Below are 24404 nucleotides of genomic sequence, written 5' to 3' on the forward strand. Positions count from 1 at the left end.
TTCGTGAACACAGGTGTGCATAGCGTCCTGACGTTCAGGAGCGCCTTCCGTCTACCTTGTCGTCTGCATTCATTCCCTTCTTATGCGTTCGCATAAGAAGTTGAAAAGTGGGAGACTTTATGGCGTTAGAGAAGTAATGCAGACTCGTAATATATTTTATGTACTTTTTCGAAACGTAATATATTTTACGGCGATTATATGACAACCGCTATAAATGTGAGAAACAATCCAAGTTTCGAGCGAGGAACGAAAATTTAAGGAAATGAAGAAGACTGAGCATAACTTATTATTATAATGCAATATGTGTTGAATTTCAGATATTTCTATAATAGATAAATTTTAGCAAATTTTTGAGGAAATATAGTTGAACCAACATTGATAAAATCTATTAATTCTTAATAATTATATTAATATACTAATATATGCAAAATGTGATGAAGATTTCACGATCACAAAATTGAGAAGGCATAACTGCAGAAAAAATTTTCTTAAGAGAGACATAATCAATAACGCGTGTGATGTGCGAGAACATGAGCTGTCAAAAAGGAATTGATAAATTAGCTACATAGAGGTTTAACAGTTAGACGATGGTGATTTGTCAGCAAAGGAAATTTATATTTAACAGCAAAATGAAAATAACTCTACTTTACTAGGCTCGCAAAATCGTAGTAAAATTAAAAATGATAATTAATATTAAGATATAATTAATAAATAATTAATAAATATTAAAATATATATTTCTTTATCAAACAGGCAAGATATGTAGTAAGGTGTATATGTAAACCATTTGCTTTTTGTTTGTTATAATAGTGTAAGCAGTGCGGTAAAGCCTTCAAACGGTCAAGCACACTCAGCACTCACTTGCTGATCCATTCTGACACGAGGCCTTATCCCTGTCAATATTGTGGCAAAAGGTTTCACCAGAAGTCAGATATGAAGAAACACACCTACATCCATACTGGTAAGTCTTCAGCAATTCAGTGCATCTCGATTCGATTTCCAATGTCTGCATGATATAAAAATTAATTTTTAATCACGATTAATCATGCGGCAAATTATAAACGGTGTTTATTATTATTTGAACAACTTCATTACGAAAATTTCCTTTTCATTTCTTGTTTTTCGTTTGGCTCGCATTGATAGAATTATGAAAATCCTAGCTCACGCGTGCGCGTTTATAAATTTATTAGAATGTCTACATAGAATTTCTACGATGTCATGTATTAAGTATTTTATACACACGCAGGAAATGGGAAAAAGTCATCATTGCATACATAAATATTAGACAGATAAATGCTGTTTATATGAAGAGGATTATATTCATTACGAAAAGAGATTCTACATCTAGTTTAAAAATACAGAAATTAATTGTTTGCATATCAGGTTACTAATATGTTTTATTAGTGCACGAACTGCCTAAAGAGTATATCAGAAAGAATTCAATGTCAGTATAATCGGAATTATACCTGCATTTTAAATACGTAATAATCCAAACTTTATCATTTTTGTCCTAAGACATGTTCTATTTTCGAACTAAGTTCGTGAAAAAAAAAGTTAAATATAATTCAAAATTATATCCAATTTTCTAATAAAATAATATACTATAATAATATAAATTTCGTAGTAAAATAATCATACCGTTCACATGTATGTCCAAACAATTAATTTCGATTTCAAAATGAGCGGAGGTGTATATGATCGCCCTCAATATTTTATACAATACATAAAGTCTCAGAAATACAATACGCTTCTCCGATCTCTTTGTCATCATTTTCGCGCATCTCTCTAAAGAGATTGTAATGCGCTTACCGGACAAAGCAGGCGACCATATGACAAAGTTTTGGCATACGAGACTTGCGTGTGTATCGATAATTGCATTCGTTGGTAACAAGCCTCCACTTATGTATATCTAATTTTTACGTTGCGGCTATACTCGTGCAACTCAAGTTTTATCCTCGGAATTACAGCTTGTCGCATGTTCTCTCTTAAACTTCTTCTTTCTCTACGGTCTTCGACCAAATGTTGCTGCTGCATATCACCGATCGATAACTATATTGTTAGTAACGAGTCTCTCTCCTTAGGCTCTACACCCGAACGAAAAGACCCAAGCGAGTGGTTAAAAATAGGCTCGATAATAGAATGGCGTGATATCAAACGATTGAATTGGTTTCGACTTTCAACACTATATTCTTTTTATCGTAAACGATGTTTTCGAACAGCGTCTTAATTAGACAAGTATTTGAAGACAAATTATAAAATAATTTTAATTGTTATTATAAACTCACGGTTATATATATATTTAACTCTTTGCATTTGTATATCTGCTCTCAGTTGTCTAGATTACCAGGTTCTAAGTTCAAATTATTACGAATGCAAAGGATTAAATTTAATTTCGTCTGCCTTGAGTTGCAATTTCATATTGTCATTCTTTCTCATATTTTGTCATCTGTCTCCAAACGCATACTGTTCTTCATAGCACTTGAAAAAGAACGTGCGATCGTGTCTTTGATGGGTGATTTCAGAATTATTTATAAAGACTCTGTATCTTGTTGCCATCGTGGTAAGCTACTTTGTGTATTATTCAGACTATTGGTGTCCTGTGATCGGCCGAATGTTCGAACGCAGGTCGCGCATCGTAAATTGTCGAAGACGAGAAGAATTTATTCTCTTATAGTTTCTGAGAAACGACGAATAAAGTTCATAGACCTCGATAATTTTATAGAGCCTATCTTAATGTCTTTTTAAGATTTCGAAAATAACATGCATGAGAAGCAAGAAATAATCTCATTTTATTCATAATAAATCTCATAATAATTTTAATTATATTTATAAATCTAATATATATAATTTTATAAAATAAGATTGATTGAGTATCGATGATACAACCCTAATAGAGTTAAACTCGTTAATATCTACACAATGTGTTGATTTTGGGACAGATCATATGCATATTGTAATAATATAGATACATTTGTTAGAGTATACAAAAATATTTTACCCAAATATTTTAACAAATTAAAATATTTGTCCTCCCCCTCACAAAAAAAAAATTAAATATTCTTTCCATACTTTGTAAATTAAAATATTAATTTTATTAATATTTCAAGACATCATTAATGTCACTTGATTCATTAAACATAATAAGCCTCGTGTGCATTATTCGCAGAGTAGGCTTATAAAAAGTTGCATTTGCTTGATGCGCGTTATCGCGTAAATGACATTGCGTTGTAGTGCTCATTTATTCAATTCAATGTGACGGAGGACGGAGGACGAAGGGACTTGTGACCGCACCTTTATATCGATGTGTGCATTTAAACGCGACCTGCGGTGCATCTTCAATAGGGTGTCTCCATGAATGTCGCACCCACGTCTCTATGCAACTGACCCTTTTCGCATATGAAAGAATCACGCAGAGGGCATATACGCGACACTAGGAATCGATATCACGCCATCGTGCACTTTAGATAGGAAAGGGAAATAGAAGAGAAATATTATATAAATCTAAAGCTTTTGACATATTTTGTTATGCCTAATAAAAGTTATCAAATGGAATCTTTTAAACGGATCTTAAAGAACCTTCTTTGTTGTAATTATTGAGATATCTTACAATGTTTATATAATACTTTATCCATAGAGATAAATCATTAGTGTGTTATATACTTTCGACATCATGATTATTATCATAAAAATTCGCGATACAGAAATATTACGGTTTCAAATAATATGAAGAAAATCACTCGTTAATATCTAGATACGCAAAATCGGCAAAATATTTTTCGTCGTTTCATTCGCGATAGTGATGACAATTATCCTTTCACAATATAAGCCAGAAAAAGTGGATTGGCATGCAATCAGATTAGCTCTGGATTTGATTCATTCGAGGTTTGTCGCCGCGAGAGACTCAAATGCGAACACGCACATTGCCCACAATAAATATATCGGCAGATCATCAGTCTGTTTCGTATGGAAATCGTGTTTCGTCACGCACACGCAAACGGTTATTTTTCTTTCTTTCGCCATACAAAATCGCCCGAAGCAGAAATTTGCCCGCCATATAACAAATAGTAAAAGTCGTTATTAACTATTATTAACGTAACAACTACAGAATCATTGTTATTCTTTAATTTTCATAATTTTCGTAATTATTTCAAGTCATAATTTTTAAGAAGTATTTAAAAATTCGAAATATTATTATATTATGTTTCTTGAATATTATTAACGATATTAATAAATACGATAGCAACTACAAAATAATATTTTTTATAATTTTAATAAACTGAAAGTTTATATTAGTAAAGTTTATATTAATCATATTTTTTTATGATTATTATTGTATTTATTAATATCGTTAATAATATTCAAGAAACATAATAAAGTTTACGTTGTCTTTTAAATAATGCAAAATGAAAAGAATGATTTAATTTAACATAATTACGTGAAAATTTAGTACGTATTTAGTGGAGTTGGATCTTGATTTTTCGGACGCGACGCAAGATCATAAAATGACACAAGATTCATTTATTTTGACTCATCATTCGCATCATTAAAGGCAATTACTGAACGACGAATTGTTCCCATATAAAATAAAATGTAATTTAGACGGAAAATGCATTTCTGCGGCGCCGTGCATCAAAAAGTGATTTTGTACTCCAATACCGAGTGTATCTAGCAAACATCCACAATCGCACGATTTTCTCCATAATTCAGAGCAGCTTATTATCGGCAATTTCTCAAAAAGAAAATAACTGTATTTGCTAAATCCTAAAACAATTTTTTCATAGAGAAATGTAGATTTTTTGCTAAAATAGTTGCCTGGCGCTGTGAAATATTCATAAAACGCAATGTGCATTTTATGTTTTCCATAACATTACCACGAAGAAACTAGGAATTCTTGGCGTATATTTTAATATTTGAAAATATACATGTAGCAGCGTGTATATATTCTAACTAGAGTAATAATATAACAAAATCTCCCTTCGATAAGGAATTAAATGAAAACTATAGCATGATTAAATTACATTGTACCCAACGTCTAGGTATGCCGTGCATGTTGTTATTATAAGTATAAATTACTTAATATTTGTATGATTCGTAATTATTTAATTATTTAATAAATGTATAATTTATTAATTTTTAATTATTTATTAATTTATTATTTTTTAATTATTTATTAAATAATTTAATAAATGTATTTCACTAAAACAATAATCTTAATGAAGAAGTGAGTAATCAAAAATATTTCGGCGATTGAACACACACATTAAGCCATCCAATAAATCAAATCGCACGCATATATGCATAATATCAAGTGACTAGTGGCTGATCCAACCCCGGTGTGTATTGCGTATCCAATCGCGTTTTTCTTAAACGACTATCCCGTAATAAAAGCGGGACATGAAAGAAAGCGTCGATGGGGAGCGATAGGAACACGTTTTAATAGCGATTTAATCAGCTGCCTCGGCCACGTTTTCTCGTGGAAACGACCGGAAGGAGCGCATGTACGATGGGAAACGGTCTGTTTGTCGCGCGCTAAGCGAGTTTCCGGCACGACACGTGCCCGACACGAGTCGTCGTCGGGCGTGCGTGTCCCGCGCTAATTAGCGGCTAAGGGAGTAAGCCGTCGTCGTCGTGGGTTAGGAGTTACAGAAGAAAGGGAGTGTAGTGTCCTCGAAGAACTCGCTCTAGCCACTTTGTGCTTTCTATGTTTTTTTCACGAGGGGTGATCGTAATGCGAATTTAATCGATCCTTCCTAAGCGGCAATTTTTCACTATCAATTTCGCTTTCTTGCATTGCGATACCGCGCGAATAGCTAACCGAAATATTCGAGATTTATGTATTAATTGAAAGACGCGATGGTGTAAGAGCATACACAAATAATATTGAACTATTCACATTTAGTTAAATAAATAAACGGTTTTATAATAATAAAAATTCAGTTTTTGTAAATAATTTAAAAGTTAGACAATTTATGATAATTTTCAGAAAAGCTCACGTATGTTTCTTAATGCGTCACCAAGCAGCCTTCTTGAAATGTAATTGCAAGTGATAATAAGGTTATTAAAGTCTATTAAAAATACAACTTATGGTTTAAACTGAAAAAGCGTAATTTAACATGGCTCACACACACGGTCAAAAGTACATTTAATGTTCATAATTATAATAATATTAGAAATATTCTATGGATTATGTAATCAATGAAGTAAAATTACTCAAGGAAAAAATTTTTATTCAACACTACAGTCGAATATATTAAAATAAACGAATAAATTACGAACAAAACAACGCAGACGTTCAAAAGTAAATGACGGGAAAATAACGCAGATGTTCAAAATTTTATTGTCTTTAAACGTGGCAAAGTATACCAATGTAGTTATATGGTATGTGTATGCGTGTGTAGTTGATAGTAATAATATTTATGTGCGTGAAAATTCTTTTTTTTTCTCATAGAAGAACACATCGTCCTATCATTAAAGCTTTTTTTAGAGGAAACGCTCTATAGCTTCAATCATTTTACGAAGAACGTATATCATTAATAGTATCTTTTTCCAGGAAATAAAGATTCAAAGATATTTCGATAAATGTTCGACAAAGACGTTCTTGGGAGAAAATATGTTCTATAGCTTCAATTTTTCTAAGTGTAAATGCTTCAATGATCTCTCCTAATGTGCGGCGAAATAATATCTCTCATCCAAAGAATAAAGATTCAATGATATTCCAACAAAGTTTTTCGCGACGAAAGCGTATCCTATAAATAATTCCTAGACGTGGAATAGGCGCCAGAGGTCTCATTGTCACTATCGTACGGACGGTGTCTTTCTTAGGGTAGCGATGTCGCCGCTACAATTTGATTTCTTACATAATTGACAATCACTTTATCACGCTTACTGCGTCTCCACTCACGGATATATTTCGCGCAAAATGTAAGAAAAATATAAACTATGTCGAAGATACATTGTTTTATCAAGATTGTACAATAACTTGGTTCGATTAATCGATTGAATGTTAAAGTGTCGAACGACAAACATAGTTTGCATTTTTCCGCAAACTGTTAGCTGTTGGGAAGACTCTTAAATTTTAATATCAATCGTTTCGAATTTTCAGCATATTGATAAATAAATGTCAATTGATCCAATAAGTTAAAACTTTACTATCTCTCATTAAATTTTTTTAGATTCGGAAGGAAACATTAAACACTAAGATTCCAAGAAATAAAGTTGATAATTTGATTAGAAAATTACAGGTGATTATCACTGTATTTTTCTCATAAGAATTACTAACGTACAATGCTTGATTTTCTCCGAATATATTCTCGTAACTACAGAAAAAGTTCAAGTAATGACACTTATTTATACGATGAAAGGTACTTATTGATCGATCAATTATCATCGCGCGATCGATTGATCGGCGAATCGCGCACGGATCGAAGGCACCATCACCGTCAATGATTCACTCTGAGACATCTGAATACGCGCACTATAACGGACAGCGCACATATATACTTGCATAATGCATTTCGTGTCGTCGCAACAAAATTATTCATCGCGCGGGGATGCAAACCCGTCATCTATAGTGCAATGCGTATCGATGTAATCGGGCCACGATGACGGTCATTGACGAAAAAAAAAAAAAAAAAATGTTGCCTCCCGCGCAAAACACTTTGCGCACACTTTTGCCATTATCAAAAGCACACTTTTACTCGATAATTTAGATTCGTCCGCCCGGACTTTTCCCATCGAACGGATCGATCGCGCGACAGGGTCCCTCCTCGTTCACCCCTAGCTTAGCCGGAAAGGGCAAGAAAAGAGGAGAATACAGGAATAAGTCGGATTGCGATGATCGCTTCCGGCGATCGACCTGAAGAAACAACTTTTTCCGCATGCCAGGCAGCAATTGGCAGAAAAAAATACAGCCGCTCTCGGTGATCGCTCGCCGACTGCACATTTCCGGACACGAACTTTCGCCTATGCAGGTATTCCACGGGTAATGCGCGCGGAGCATAGTATGTATTCTGTACCTCATCATTCGTTCAAACAACCGTCGTGAACGCTCTGAAAGAGTAATCGTGTCGAATACGCGGGTATCAAACGAAATGGTATGTTGTGTCCGGCAAATTGTGCTGGCAAACGTTATGATTCTCATCGAGCCCTGGGCGAGCGGGAAAACAAAGAAAGGGGCGTTCGGTGGGTTTTGACAAAACTTATTGTTAGTTCATCATATCATTGCTAGATGTGTCATTTTATCAACGTTTATTGTACTATTATGTTTATTGTCGAAGATTTTGTCTCTCGTCGATGAAAAATTGAATTATTTCAACGTTAAAAACAACAAATCTTATTTCGTATCTACATGAGAAATGATCCAGAAAAATTTTAATTATAATTATGAAACAGACAATTCTCTCAGACAACAAGTTGACACTTTGCCTAAAATCGTTAGACTATCGGATATCTTTGATGAACTTTGAATGCTTCACCAACGCGAAAAATCCGCACAGAATCGATTCTTTATCTCTCTCTCTCTCTCTTTCTCTTTCTCTCTGTCATCACAGTCGATATCGCTGCTATTACATCATGTTCGTTAAAAAAGACCTGCATAATTAAGAGGACTCGCTCCACTATTGTATGCGTAATACACGAATGCGTACACATACAGAAGCGCGCTATTCGCTCCTATCATTATAATCGGCCGCGAAGCGAACGTTTCAGCCGGTAAATATTTAAGTCGACCGGTAAGGGGCCGGTAATGAGAGTCGAGATGGATCGATAGGCATAGTACGTAGGATGAGGTGTATACGCACGTACGTATGGGTCGCTGACACTCTCGATAAATATTGTCCGGCAAGCCGCGCGAATCGTACTTTTCTTCCCTTGCGTTTGTGCGAGAGAGATGATATCGTCGCGGAGAAATTAAAAAGTCTAAGGCAAACATCGCGCTGTCATACTTTTCTCCTCTTTTCCTGCGAGTCACCCTTCCTCCGAATGATATATAAAAATGTGCTTCATTACGTTGGTTTTGAAAGGCAATTGGACGAAGATGGCAAATGTGATTTAATCGCCGCTTCGATCCAAATATTATATAGTCCCTTCTTCAAATGAATTAACTAAATATTAGCGATTACGATTGTATTGCGTTTTAAGCACTAAAGATCTTATCAAATTATTTCTAATATTACTTTCATCATTTTTCCATCAAGTTTTATTAGTTTTAATTCCGCAATGTGTTTTTCAAGTCAACAAGATCATAAGGGCCACGAAAGTCTCCGAATTATGAGTGCAAAATTCTTTTAATAAATTTCTTAATAAAACTTTGTACGTAAAGGATACGTTCTTATTTCGCTACTTCGATATTGCCGTCCTTAAAATTGTATAGTTGTATTTTTTGCGTACTTTATCTCGTTCGTTATGTAGTAAAGAGATACGTCTTCGCAAAATAAAAAGTCGGTAAAAGAAAATATTCGTAATATAACAATATCGCACATGTACTACTGAACAAAATCCTAATTGCATACAGGAGACACATGCGGATGTAATTAATCGTATTTATTTACTGCAATTAAATAAGAGCATTTGTAATTTTTTTATGATTATCTTATTCATTGTCGCTAAAGATACACAGAAAATTTATTATAAAATACGAAGCAATCTATTGATGCGTTCGCTCTAGAGTATTAAAGTCTGATTGCACTTTTTTCTGCATCAAGCAATACGATATAAAAATTGAATCGTAGGTGGAACAATTACGATAATTGTATTTTCCTTCGTGTAGTCGTGAAGAATGATAAGAGTGAAACGGCGTGCCTGCTTCAACAAAGCAATACTGTCATCTACTTCGCCATTGTACATACCCATGCTGCAGACGATAATTCTGACGATAATATATCGGAATAAAACGTCGGTAAATTTAATTTAAAGAAAAGAATGTCCGTTTATACATCGACGGCTGCCGATGAGTCAGAACCGCGTCAAGAAAAGAAAGTTTCTTTATTCCGCACAAGATAAAAGATATAAGAAATCGATCTTTGGTTCTTTTGTGTATCAAGTGCTAGAATGATAATTCATACCCGATATTAAAGATCGACTGTACCTCACCTCTTTACTACCGGCAATAACGATAATGTAAAATTAAAATTTACAGTCACTGTCAAAATATAATACAGAGTAACAAAACTTAAACTATAATTTCTCATAGTGAGTGATTATATTCTCCAAAAATTCAAATATGGATATTTAATGTTGCTTAAATAATTTTAATTTTATACTATTTGCAAAGAAATGTTAAAATACATTTTATAATTAATTTTCTAACAATTTATTAAATATTTTTGGTGCTGAACATTTATGGCATTTTTGAGTTTTGCAAATATCTATCAGCTTTAAAACAACTTATCTTAATTAATAAAAGAGAGCATGACGAGCTATCAAATTACTTTAATGTTGTTATATCATTCCATAAACACTTTCGACATTTCATTTCTTTATGCCATTACAATTTAAATTGGATATAAATTCAAACGTTTTCATCACCGATTTTATCTCTTCTCACGCGAGCGTTAAATACCCAGCAATTACTCGCCGTGTTTCACGCACGATGACAACATAAAAAATTTCTTTTACGCGAATAGCTATTCGTTGTTTTCTTTTGCTCGCGATATTTCTGAATTCTCTTTTTTACTGTTCATGCACGCTCATTCGAAAGAGAGGAAAAGAAAGAGATATCGTTCGCGCGCGCAACGTGTCCGCGAGCAGAATTAATTTCTTTTCGATAGAATCTTAACGGCACCTTCCGTCGCGTTACAACGTTCGAAGGCGTCCGTACACTTTTATCGTCGCTTTACAATCGTAAAATTATTTGCTCGGAATTTCGAGAGAGAAAGAGAAGCGTTGTCTCTACAGAACAGCTGTTTGCTCTGTATTATCACCGTCAATCGATCGTCGTTAGACGACCGACGGACTTTTAGAAGATCGTGACAAGAATTTACAAGCGTGTGTAGGGTCAGTCTCTTTTTTTATTATTAGTATTATTATTATTATTATTGCTGTCTACTACGAGGCCGCGATCTGCGTGCAGGATGATCGTTCTTGAACGTCAAGATTCGCGGGAGCGATTAACAGAGAAGTTGTTGATTTTTTTTTTCGTGTAACGATATCGCGAGAGCAATTGCCAGATACAAGATTATGCGGCTGACGTTAATAAATGATAGTCACTCGTGACATTTTCCGCTTTCACCAATGAAACCATATTTATCAGATATTTTCTGCTTTTACTAATGAAATCATAATTAAGATGAAACATCGTTCTATGCGAATAGTTATTATTATTACAGTGATTATTATTACAGATTATTATCGTTGCCAAAATTTGCATACGGGAAAACGATACACATTCTTCCGCACTTTATTTATAAATCATTTTAAGAAAAATCACGAATAGACAGCGCATCCAACATATATATACCAATCGATTATCTTCCGCCACACATGACATCTCACATGATTTTTTATCGATTTCTTTAATTCTTCTACTTTCTTCTATTTTTGTCGAAGATAGTGTTAAATGTATTTTTTATTGTTTATTAGCACGTTGCATATTATTGTCTCAATCGTGCGCAAACACTTTAATTGTTTGTTTTATGTATAAAATAATTATTAATTGCACATTGTGTGTTTGAGCGGGTTGTTGACGAAGGTATTACGATTGTATGGCTAAGTCGTCTTCGGCAAGATCAACCACACAGACTTTAGTCATCATCGATTGACGCGCACACGACTGGTCACATGATTTATTGGTTGATTCAGTTGCGTTTGATTAACCTTGGCTCATTATTCAAGACTGCGCGCTGTTGTTCCTCGCTGATAATCGAATTTGCAACGCGCGCATTCGTAATTCACGTCTTTCTTTTGAGCAGAATTTATTATGCCATCCGCACTTATAACGTGAATTATAATGTGTTGTGATAATCAATACAAATTCTTAATTAATTGATCCGTAATACTCATAACTAGAAATGTAACATCACTCACGGTTTTCAACGAGACATGTTGCAAAACCTTCCAGAAATATTGTTTGAAATATTATCATTCGATATGATAATTGACGGTGTATTCTATTATATGTGTTAATAACAATACATTTAAAGTAAATTAAAAAAATATATTTGCACACGCGCGCGCGTTAATTAAATATAAATAGAAATATATTTAATAGCAATTTTATTTCAGAAAATTAACGTGTGAATTCTGCTTATACATATAATTAGTACTGCTTTATATCTTTTTATAATTACGAGATATGCTTTCTCTCGAAAATTATATTAAAATACGACGGTATTTTTTGAAAATTATATATCTCTTTCCCAAATCAAAATACTGAAAAATGCAACGTACAGCGTACTGACCCCGGATATCTTCCTTGATTTCGTGTTACAGGTGAGAAACCGCATAAGTGCGTGGTGTGCGGCAAGGCGTTCTCCCAGAGCAGCAACCTGATCACGCACATGCGTAAGCACACCGGCTATAAGCCGTTTCAGTGCGGCCTGTGCGACAAAGCATTCCAGAGAAAGGTCGATCTGCGAAGGCACCGGGAAGGTCAGCATCCGGCGGCGCCGGCGCTCGACTATCGCTCTCTTCAGATACCGCCTCAGCAGCCGAACAATAACCGGCGCTCGTCACCGGTATCGCCACATTCGACGGGTTATCGTATGATATCCGTGCCCAGCAGCAGCTGAGACTCGTTCAGCTGACAGACGAACGTCTTGTCCGTGAACGCAGCGGTGCTTCAAACCGGATAAATCCCCCTTCATCCCCCTCGCCTGCGCGGTACGTATCGCACCATCGTGTCGTAGCCCATTGAAGGCAATACGTAATGTGAGATCGGTCGCCGGAGAAGCGAGATTTCACATATAGATTTAATCCGACGTTGATCGGAAGGAGTAATGCGTTTCGAGTGTATCATCCTTGGACATAACGTTGAAATAGCGAAACACGAACGTGTTTAATGTGCGCGTACTGTAAGAAAAAAGATTGAATTTAAAATGATAACTTATCATGTCTCACAGAAAAAGAAGATTCTGGTGCGGAGTAAAACGAAAACAATCGATTATTCTCGTTATGTTCAACTCCGCTTTACGTCGCGAATACTTCATATAAGATTCTGGTGCTATACATTCGGAGTAAAACGAAAACAATCGATTATTCTCGTTATGTTCAACTCCGCTTTACGTCGCGAATACTTCATAATATACGTCGAAAATATATATGAGTGTATGTACATACATACATTTATGTTAGTCACAAAAGAAATTTAACTTTTATACAGATATCTCTCTCTAATATAACGTATTAAAAATTTTCAAAGAAAAAAATCTTCTCTCGAATTTTTGCAAAAAAAATGGATTCCATAAAAGAGGATTCATTATTTTATTAAATATATTATTACATATTATTTTATGTATATATAGTTATTTATAAATTTTAAAATCAGAGTTCTAGGATACTTTGTAGACATTACAGAATATCCCCAAGAGATACATTAATAATCTGTTCATTTTCTTTCGTGACTAATTGCAAGTGTATGCGTATTACTGGTCATCACATCTAGATGATACTGTTATATATATGATATTGTGATAATATACCACGATGCATGATATGTCGAAACGGATTATTGGACATGGCTCTTATTCGTTGCATCGACAAATCTCGTCACAACAAGTGCATCTTTTCGTAACGTGTAACGTGAAGACACGTGTGCATCCGCGATTAATGTATTGAAATGCTACGCACATATTGTATGTATGTAGGTACATCGATGAATGACTGACGACGCGTGATGCACGTGTATCAATGAGAATCGCTTTAAAATGTAGTGCTTCGCTCTTGTTATATCAGTGATTCTACGTCTACTTTATGGCATATAATTATAGCTGGCGTTACGTATATTATATATATACGTAACACCAGATAAATACCGGCTACTTTTTTCAGATAACTCACGTGATATGTCAAAGTATCATCGTTATCTATCGTATATTCATATCAATTGAACCGAATATAAATTCCTTAAGACGCGACGTTAATCTCGCATTATTCTTTTTGTTTTATTGCTTAACGAGCTATATTTCATTAACGAGCTATACTTCAATAGCCACAGCTCTAGTAAAGTGTCGTATATCTTGGAAAATGTGTCAAAATCGAAAATGATACACAGATATTGGGATGATTTATAAAAATAACGAGAGTCATCAAAATAGGATACATTCCGAGAGAACGGAACAAAAGAAACCAGCATATCATGAAAATGACATAGGTTTGTCTTATCGCGAAACGATGAGATGTAAATACACACAGCCGCGACTGTGCACGCGTGATTGCATGATACAGATTCAAGGTGTGCGATAATTCAAGGATCGTCTGCCACATTGAAGGTCACTGTCTCTCTGCCAGCCAGTCTCGCTTATTCTCAGGTGAGAAACAGAATTGTAAATATTTTTCATTGAAATCACCACCGATATCCTTTCTTCGGAGGTATAATTACGGAGCGTAAAACACATAATCGAATGCGATTAACGGGATATTTGCATAAATCAGTCAATTGGACAATCGTATATTTGATCAAAATCTACATACACAGTGCCTTGAGATTAAATAATTCTGACGCAGTTAGAATTATTATGATTAAGCCAAAATATTCCACAATATTTCAAATTTATTATTGAAGGCATATCTCTGAAATTTAACAGTGAACGACTGTATATATATATGTACGTGTATATATACATATGTATTGTATTTCTTGAGGCGTCTACGCAAAATATCGCATATATATGCGTATTTGTACACTGCTGGTTTTATAATTTTATTATTTATTACTATATTTTATATAAAAAGATAATTGCACAGTCTTTATCAAAAATAACATCTATCAATAGACGATTTTTAATTCTAAATAATAAATTCATTATATATGATTTACACTAATTGAGAATTATCTCATAAAAATATTTTTGAAATCCTTTTGTATATACATGATGTATAAAAAATATTTAAGTAATATTTGCTATATTAAAATGTACAATTATCTCGGTGTTTCGAAAAATATAAATTGGAATTAAAGAAGACTTTTTCATTTTAATTTGTATTACTAATTTCGGTTAACGTTATGAAATAATTCAACTCGATTGACATAAGTAAAATGCTATATTAAAAATACCTGAATGTGCCTTTCTTTCGGTGTGTCATTGTATATCATATTTATTGAATATCACTGTATTTCTACTATATATTAAAGAGTTTACGTTTATATACGTAAATAACATTCGTATGTTTGATGTACAATTAAGCTCTATAAGCTTTTAGATACAGATATGCAGAAATTCTTTTTAATAAATTTTTTAGTTTATATTTATTTTTTACGCATTTCACAAATCTTATGCACATTTTATTTTTGATATAAAAAATTCTAATATCAGTTTTAATACAAATTGTGTTAAATGCGTTTTAGTAAATTTGAATATTTTGGCAGTAACAAAAGAAAAGTATTAACATAAAACGCGTATAATTAATAAAGTCATGAAAAATAATTAATTTATGATTATCGGTTGTAATTGTTGAAAATCTATTTTTTTTTTTCATATATTATTGTAGTTCTATTCTCTCTATCAATCGAAACGTATATCTCTGATAATATCTAGAGATGATACAAAATAAAATGTACACAAAATGTATCCATTGTATGGAGAGAACTCGCTGAGCTGATTGTGAATATAATACTATTTGTCTATTATGTGTCATAGTCCATCGAAGCCAAAGTTTTCACATACACACATTCATGCTTTGTAATCGTGAATTATTCAGAAAAAGTCATTCAGAAAGAGAAAAAGAAAGAAAAAAGAGAGAAACCATGATATTCAAATTATTAACAAATATTATCAATTTAATAAAATATTTCATGGCAAATAATTTTTTAAACTGTTTTGTACGTTACTTGTGAGTCTAATAACTTCACGTCTTGCTTTCGCACTTCTTATTATATTTTTGTAATTATTGATATATGAATATATTATCTTGACGGACATACTTTTTACCAATATTTAATCGTCAGAAAATCAAAGTATACTTCCGAGATGGGAAGTCATTGCTGTGAAAGAAAAGCGTGAGTGGAAGCAATTATTTTTATATTAACGCTAAAAAAAAGCGGAGAAGTGAAATATGTAGCTTAATGATAAGCACGCTGTACTTTATTTGCACAGAAAAACAATCGATGTTACAATATACGAACGGAGACTCATGTACGAAACGAAATAATTCCGGATAACGGAATTAGTTTTTAAATTTTCGCGAAGGTTTTATGCAAATAGATGTTCAATTCAATATTCAATTTTTCAAAATCGATAAAAGATTATCCGTCCCTGTATGAATTATAGCAAACAAATCGAGAAAAGCGACAAAGATAGAATTTTCGCACGAAATTCGCATATCCGGCAATCATAGCGGCTAGAGGACCAAAGATAGTATAAGCCGGACCTAATCGATTGGTAGCGTAATCGAGTTTTCTTTTCTGTAAAGTCTAGAAAACAAAAACGCGAAACGAGTTATATCGTCAAGCGCAAAATGAATACGACAAGATAATTCGCGAAAACTCGTAACTTACCAGAGATTCTGGTCCCTCGTACATACGTACAGATTGTAACATACCATTAGGATTAGCTAGCTAAGTGCGTTTAGGTTAATCGTCTGATTATGACGTATCGTTAACGATAATTTGTTTCCAATAAAGATTTCGCGATGAAGATTACGACGAGCAAAGACATTGTCCTCTTGGGATAATTAATTAGTGAATATTGTAGTGCGACGTGTCCAACACTAGACTCGCGCGTTGAGCAATTTCGTGCTGTATGTTAAGATTATATAAACTTATATGTAGAGACCGTGATCGATAGATCAGTAAGTAAAAATCTTTTAAGATGTTTGTGTAGATGTCCATATTAATATGGTAAATGAAAAAGTGCGCGTAAATATGTCTGAGAGAGAGAAAGAAAGAAAAAATAAGAGGATACAATAGTGATAAGAGAGATTTTGCGAGCACGAGTGAGCGATTCGTGTTAATCGGTAAAACCAAAAATATGTTTATTATTGCTGAAGAGAATATTGATCGAATAAATTGTTTTTCTTATAATTCTCTATATTATTTAATTTTTCCACCCATAAATCCTCTTCATTCCTACCATATTTAATTTTCTAAATAATTTTATATATGTATTTTACATATGCGATATTTTTTGATAATTACGATTAAATGCAGTTCTAATATTTCAAAATAGATTTACGAGAAAATTATCCGTTTAAAAATCATTTCAATTATTTTAATATAAATATCTGAGCTGTAAAATATATAATTTTGCTTCACATAAAAATTTTCACTTCGATTTTCACATGTCGGTTTCTTGCTAATGCAATCTGCCGTTACATCCATTTTTCCTTCGAAGCCGAAGGTCGGTTATTATCGTGATAAGATAATTTTGTTACGTTTGCTCGAGCAATTAGCGGTATAATCATTTACGGAGGACTTCAGTTATTCCCGTTTACGGAATGAATGTATGAACTCCATTTGGGAAAATAAAAAAACTACAATTTATCTTAATATTCGATTATCTTATGTAAGAAAGTACTTTCTGCGCATGACATCGCCGTAACTAATAATATTTCATATAATTGGACAATTACATCGCAGATATAGTTATGTATATTACAATAGTTATGGTTAATAAATTTGTCGAATCGTTAGACCAAACATAGAAATAGAATAACTATTCTAAAAAAAAAATATATGAAAAGAATCTATTCCTTATAACAATTTTATAAAAAAAGTTTCTTTTTTTTTTTATACATCCTATATTCTTAAACAATCTTATATATATATATACGTACATATAATATAAACATAATATAAGTAATATAAATTATTTTCCAAATCAACTATTACTTCATATATTTTTAAGAGTTTAAATATACGTCTCAGACAGTAAATTGAGAAATCCAAAAAACAAAATAAACCGAAATGCACAATGTCGACGTGTACGTTGTGCACGTAATTGCCTAATTTGAATTGCGCGATCCAGAGCGAAAGGCTGAGCCGCGATTTGCGCGATAACGAAGGGAGCGAGATAATCGGGCCACTTCCCGATTTCTATCGGAATGCGGCAATTTATACGATCAAGACGATAAGCCGTCAACCTTACCCTGTAAGATTCTCCGCTTGCTTTCTCATCGATTCACCTGCGTGAGTTTGATGCTCAGTTTCGACCAAACGCGTGCTCGCACGCGTGCTGCGTGATCCTCATACCGCATTCGCGTGTCGAGAAATTTTTCAGTTTAAATCATACGATTTCTCTGTTCTTAATATTTATATGTCCGTTCTTTCATTACTAAAAAAAATAGTTTTATGATTATTTTAAAGATACGCGCGTTATTAATTGAAATATTTTTTTAATTTCAGGTTTTGTTATTAAGATTCAGAATTTTCCTCTTGAATTTTTATCTTATTCTTATATTACGTTAAACGTTGTAAAAAGGCATTTTTAATGATTTAAGAAATAGTATCGACGCAAGAAACGAGAAAGATTTCTAGACAAAAATAAATAACCTTGCTAAGTTCGAGTAATTTTACATATATAAACGGGCGAATTCAAGAACGAAAGTAGGAACACTAACCGGTTTACACATTCTTGATCGAGTGAGTCTTTGCGGAATAAATCACTTCTTATAACATTTCTTTCTAACATCAACATTTATTTTTTATTAGGTATTGATGTTAGAATTTTTATGTTAATATCTTGGAACTAGAACAATCAAAATTATTTTATGTTTTCAAGAAGAAAAAAAGAATATATGTCATATATTTCATGTCATATATACTGGTTATCTTAATTTTAATATGCCAATGTGCTTTGTCACGTCAGTCGTATGTAGAAAAATAATAAATTAATGATTTAAGTACATCATTTACTTTTTCAATCACTGTTTATCGATATAGTGATATATTCAGATAATAATTCGGAAAAGAAGCCCTATCTCACACAAAGGCAAAAACAAATTATTCTATTAGATACGGATAATCAATTTAGTTTTTGTTCTCATCATCTTTCTCGTTTACCTCACGAAATCTTTTTTCTTTGTCGGTTTCTTTTTGCGGCGAGGAACGATCGTTGATTACCTATTCTATGGTGAGACGGCGCCCGATCGGCGCTGATGACTTCTTTCAAAGTCAACTCTCTCTTCTCTTGCACGCGCGCAAGCACACATATACAAAATACATAATACATATATATGTGTGTATATATATATACAGGGTGTCCCCAATTTAAATGTCAAAACTTTAGGAGCGTGTAGGGGACCGATAAACTAAGACAAAAAGTCCTTTAGAGATTTGCTCGTATGGTGAGACGGCGCCCGATTGGCGCTGATGACTTCTTTCAAAGTCAACTCTCTCTTCTCTTGCACGCGCGCAAGCACACATACACAAAATACATAATACATATATATGTGTGTATATATATATATACAGGGTGTCCCCAATTTAAATGTCAAAACTTTAGGAGCGTGTAGGGGACCGATAAACTAAGACAAAAAGTCCTTTAGAGATTTGCTCGTTTTTGCTTCGTTTTGAAGAAAAACGCAAAAAATGAAACAAATAATTTTCACCAAAAAACTTAAAACAACACTAAAATTATTAGATTTATCAAAAAGTATTATAAAATAAAAATTGTAGAACATGGAATTAAGAAAAGAGAGTGAGTTAAAATCCACCTGAGGTAAAATTAGATTAGAAACAAAATTTCGCGTTATCGCGTATTTATCTACAATCCTCTAATTTTACCTCAGGAGGATTTTATTACACCGATTTTTAAACAAAATTTTGTAACACAACTTTGCGTGACTATCTTATTAACTATTGAACCAAATAAAACTTTAAAACTTGCACCACGTGTTGAGTATTGAGTTGTGAATAACCCCCTAAAATGGCAGCACATACGGATCAAACGTTCGGAAATGCAAAGCGAGTCTCGAAATTTAATTGTTCGACGGTGTATATATCCTTATATATAGGTATTTATTTGGAAAAATTTATCAACAAGTTTACTTGTTCAATTTAACAGTAGAAACCTCTAGCCAGTAGTAGTTTCGTATTCAACTAATTTGATCGTTTTGCTAGAGAACAAGTAAGTTCGTTGATAAATCTTTTTAAAAGAAATTTTGTTTTTATGATTTCAAATAATTGAAGTATACAAAAAAAATATTACATATTTAAAATTAATTTTCTTGTATGATTTATTTATAAGCAAATAATATATATTGCAGTATAAAATATTTCCTTTAATATTTCATACTATACATAAAAACAAATACATTCTTTCAAAATTAAAATAACGCAACGTATAAAAAATAATATGTGATAAGAGAAAAAAACGAGAGAAATTTCAAAAAAAATATTTGTCACATTTCTAATACAATAATTTAGATTTACGATTATTCATTCTTATACGTTAAGTGCATTGTATGAACAGATAAAAATGTAAACAAAATTAATTTATATATTAATTTTTCAAATTCATTTATGAGATTAATCTGTGTTTATATTTGATAAAAGAATCAAGACTCGTAAAAGAAATATCCATATCTATACAAGATAAAATTATTTTCTTGCGTGAATATAATTAAAATTATAAGAAATTTATGAAAAACATAAAAAAAGAGAAGGTTTTTCAATATGTGAGCAATTATTTTAATAAATATAAAAATAAATTTGAGAACTTATCGTTAAAATTTTAACTTTTTTTACAAGAGCCTGGTTGATGATGGAAGAACGTGTCAATACATCGATAAATGGTCTACGGAACACGCGTAGAAAACTTTTTGCAGATGAAAATGACAGCGACGGCGAGGAACAGAACTTTTACAATCGTATTATCGAAGAAAGCCGACAAAGATCAGAAGAGGTAAGAAACGAACGATTTTTCTCCAATAAGTTAAATCCAAACAATCGTTCATTAAAATTATTTCTAATCTATTAAATAATTATATCTCGATAAAGTAATCCTACGCAAAATAGATTAGATATCGATTAAGTGATTTAAAATTTTGATATTTATTGATGTACAGGACATGAAAAAATGGAACTTTGATTTTAAGCATGAAATGCCACTACCTGGACGTTTCAAGTGGGTAAAAACAGACCAATACGGAAACGAAATTTCTGATCCCACAAATTTAATTAACGAAGAACAAAATAGAAACGAGCAGGAAAAACAGATAGAAGAAACAGACAAAAATTCAAGAAGAAGAAATGACGAACCGATGAATGAAAATCCGACGAAAAAAGCTAAACTAGAAAAATCGTAAAAATATTATTCGATATACTAGATAATAGCAAAGACAATCGCAGCTACGAGATAGAAATTGCTCCTCGTACAAAAAAAAAAACTATATAAATGTTTAATTTCAAAACTTGTGATTCATCTTCAATGAATATTAAAAATTACTTGCAAATTTCTTCTCTAAAATTTAGAGTAAAATTAGTAAGATTTAGATTTTTATACGAAGAGCGAGAAAACGGGGAATATAAAGTCCTAAAACAAATGTGATAAAACTACATTCTCAAATTGTCAATTTATTAATTGAACTGAATTATTTTATAATTAGTTTATAAATTCTAGTCAGAGGAGGCATGATGCCAACATGTCTCGAAGAAACCAAAGCAAAATTCTTTATTTTAATTAACGAATTTTATTAATATCTGAAAGAAGTGACTAGATTACGTGTGATTTGTCCAATTAAATTCAATTATGTTAATTTTAAAGCACCGCATGTGATTTTATTCAATTTAATATTTATAGAAATGAACGTGCAATACACGTGATTATATTCAATTGATATTTATAATTTGGAGTAAATAATCCGCGCGATATAGACAAATGTAAAAATAGTTAATATATTTCTATAATATTTATAAAAAAAAACTGTGTACTCCAATATATTCCTTTTGCTTTCTTTCCCATTTTCATAAACATGCTTAGGAAAAGGCAGAGAATTGCATGCTTGAAGTTTACGTAAATTATGCGCAACCTAATTATATTGTATTACGCCAAACATCTATCTATAATGGATGAGTATATTTTGTAACGTTTGTCGCCAGGCATTTAAATCTTTAAAATTGAATTAATAATTCAGCATCGTAATCTTTAATAATATAAATTATAATAATGTATAATTTCAATAGTAACCTTGATTTATAACATTAATAAAGTAACTTTTAATAGCATAAACTTTCTTTTTTGATGTTATCAGAGCGCAACTCACTTATCGCATTAAATGCTACAAAATCTTATGATTGCGAATTGTCGTCTTTCATCGACTGTATCTTTTCCGTAAAACACTCTCGCTGTCTGAGAGAGACTAATACCACGAGTATCACGATTTCGTCGAATTAAATCCGGAGTATTCGTCATGAGAAGACGCGAGAGAGTGCGTTGCACCTGGCATCGTTTCTTTAAGGATCGCTTTTTTTCGCGTCGCTACCATGGAAGCTGGACACGACGCGGTACCAGCCAGAAATTGCACTTCCGTTCTGCGAATTCCCACGGAAGTGGGCACAATCGCGACGACGACAAAGGATATTGCTGTACGATATATACCACACACATTGTTCTCTGACCAAGCATTGAGAATCTTTCCGATAAAGAACCTTCCGCGAATGCGAACGGATAATAATGTCAGATGCTCAAAACAAGAAGCCTCCATTCTTTGAAAGCTCTATGAAAGTGTGAATGTGTGTTGTATTATCGTATGTATTTTTAAATATTAAATATAGAACGTTTTCACAAATATAAATTAAAGCTAACAGAGATTTAATCGATTATTCGATTCTTGAACAATTTTAATATTTCAATTTCTAGCATTTTTGCAAAAACTGACCGATTTATCCCTGTTTGGCATAAGATTTCCATTTCGCTAGATACCGACGTGTCTCGGAGAAAAGACCTCTTTTGCGAAACAGTGCACCCGTTCTCAACCTCGATCTCGATCCACCACCACCTTGAGCTTGATAAAAGTGATTTATCGCGACTATGCAGCTTCGTGCCCGTTACCGCTAGCACGCGATGAGATAACACGCGCCGGTCTCAGGGTAAGCCCGGCTTTGATAGCAAAATGATGAAACAGGTGACTCTTTTGCTGGCAAACACGCGACGCAGATGCGGCCGCGCGTCTTCCGGTCGCGCGCCTCGCCCGCGAATAAACACCGATTTCCTTCTGAAATAATCTGATCGTCTTACAAATACACGCGCAATATGCCATCCGTAACGCGAGAAACATGTTTATTTTTTTTTTTATCGTCAGTAATTATTTGCGATACGTGCAATTTTTTAAGATTGCATAAATAAAAGCTTTGTCAATATCCAATATAATGTATCCAATAATGCAGCGGTAGATTTTTAAATAATATTTCATCAAGGACTTCTCCAAGAAAAAAGCAAAATATAAATAATGGATAATAAAACAATCAGCTGATTAATTATTGTATTGTATTTTGCAACGCGTTTCAATTTGAATATACTCTCTCTCTCTCTCTCTGTATAAGCCTCTTTAATTATTTGATACAAATTCATTGACGATTCTGTCGACCATATTTTGTAACAAATATCGCAGAAAGGAAGTACGTAACAGAGCCTTCGCTTTATTACGGATTACAAAGCGCAACCTGTGCAACCAAACACCTCGCTGAAATGCACTCCTGCGGTGGACAATGAAAGAGATCGGTGGTCTCTTTTTCTCTCTCCCTCTCTCTCTCTCTCTCTTTGCCAAAAGCAGAAAGAATTGTTTTACGTGAACTCGTTCGCTCTCGTCTCCCCTCATTGAAATGCATCCGGTACCACCCCTCACCACTTCCTGGATGCTGCGTGGGATTTTCGTTTCCCAGAGCGCAACATGCTGCACCGACACCGGATTTTCTCTTACGCATCACACGCACATACACATCCATGATGTCTCTCATTCAGAATCATAATTAAAGACAATAATAATAAATATTGTGCGCGTAAAAATAATTTGCGCTATTTTTAATCCATGTATAAAATGCAAAGTTATTTTACAAACTGTAGATTCTTGCAAGTACGTGTATAAATAATTCAATAGATAATCCGCTATTTAATTATTCGTCGAGCTGCGAGATTTGCGTGGGAAAGAATAGTTTGAATATTCGAAATACCCGCGCCATGTTATGGCGGCGTGCGAATCGAACCTACACACACCAACGCGATTAAGGGAGAGGGAGAGAAAGAAAGAGAGAGAGAGAGAAAGAAAGAGAAAGAATGCCGCGTGGCAAAGGCTCTCTCCAATTGGTCTCTGGGATC

At 33.2% G+C, this 24404-nt stretch overlaps 2 protein-coding genes across 2 annotated transcripts in view; both read left to right on the forward strand.

Moving 5' to 3' along the window:
* LOC115243645 (fez family zinc finger protein erm-like) overlaps nucleotides 1-13042 on the forward strand; it is a 33347-nt gene extending 20305 nt beyond the window's left edge. The window contains exons 5-6 of the mRNA XM_029820786.1: nucleotides 811-961; nucleotides 12427-13042. Coding sequence (XP_029676646.1) covers nucleotides 811-961; nucleotides 12427-12725 — 450 coding nt within the window. The 3' untranslated portion in view covers nucleotides 12726-13042. The remainder of the gene's footprint in view (nucleotides 1-810; nucleotides 962-12426) is intronic.
* A 7800-nt stretch (nucleotides 13043-20842) lies between these two features.
* Nucleotides 20843-22013, forward strand: LOC115243659. Its single transcript, XM_029820801.1, has 2 exons — nucleotides 20843-20993; nucleotides 21157-22013. The coding sequence occupies exons 1-2, from the start codon at nucleotides 20850-20852 to the stop codon at nucleotides 21394-21396; spliced, it is 384 nt and encodes a 127-aa protein (XP_029676661.1). The 5' UTR covers nucleotides 20843-20849; the 3' UTR covers nucleotides 21397-22013.
* The last annotated feature ends 2391 nt before the right edge of the window (nucleotides 22014-24404 follow it).

Source organism: Formica exsecta, unplaced genomic scaffold (assembly GCF_003651465.1).
Source record: "Formica exsecta isolate Colony F162 unplaced genomic scaffold, ASM365146v1 scaffold72, whole genome shotgun sequence".
In the NCBI taxonomy this organism is placed as follows: domain Eukaryota; kingdom Metazoa; phylum Arthropoda; class Insecta; order Hymenoptera; family Formicidae; genus Formica; species Formica exsecta.

Coding starts and splice junctions, on each gene's coding strand:
- LOC115243659 (XM_029820801.1), top strand. CDS start 20,850: ATGATGGAAGAACGTGTCAATACATCGATAAATGGTCTACGGAACACG. Junction 20,994..21,156: donor GCCGACAAAGATCAGAAGAG/GTAAGAAACGAA, acceptor ATTGATGTACAG/GACATGAAAAAATGGAACTT.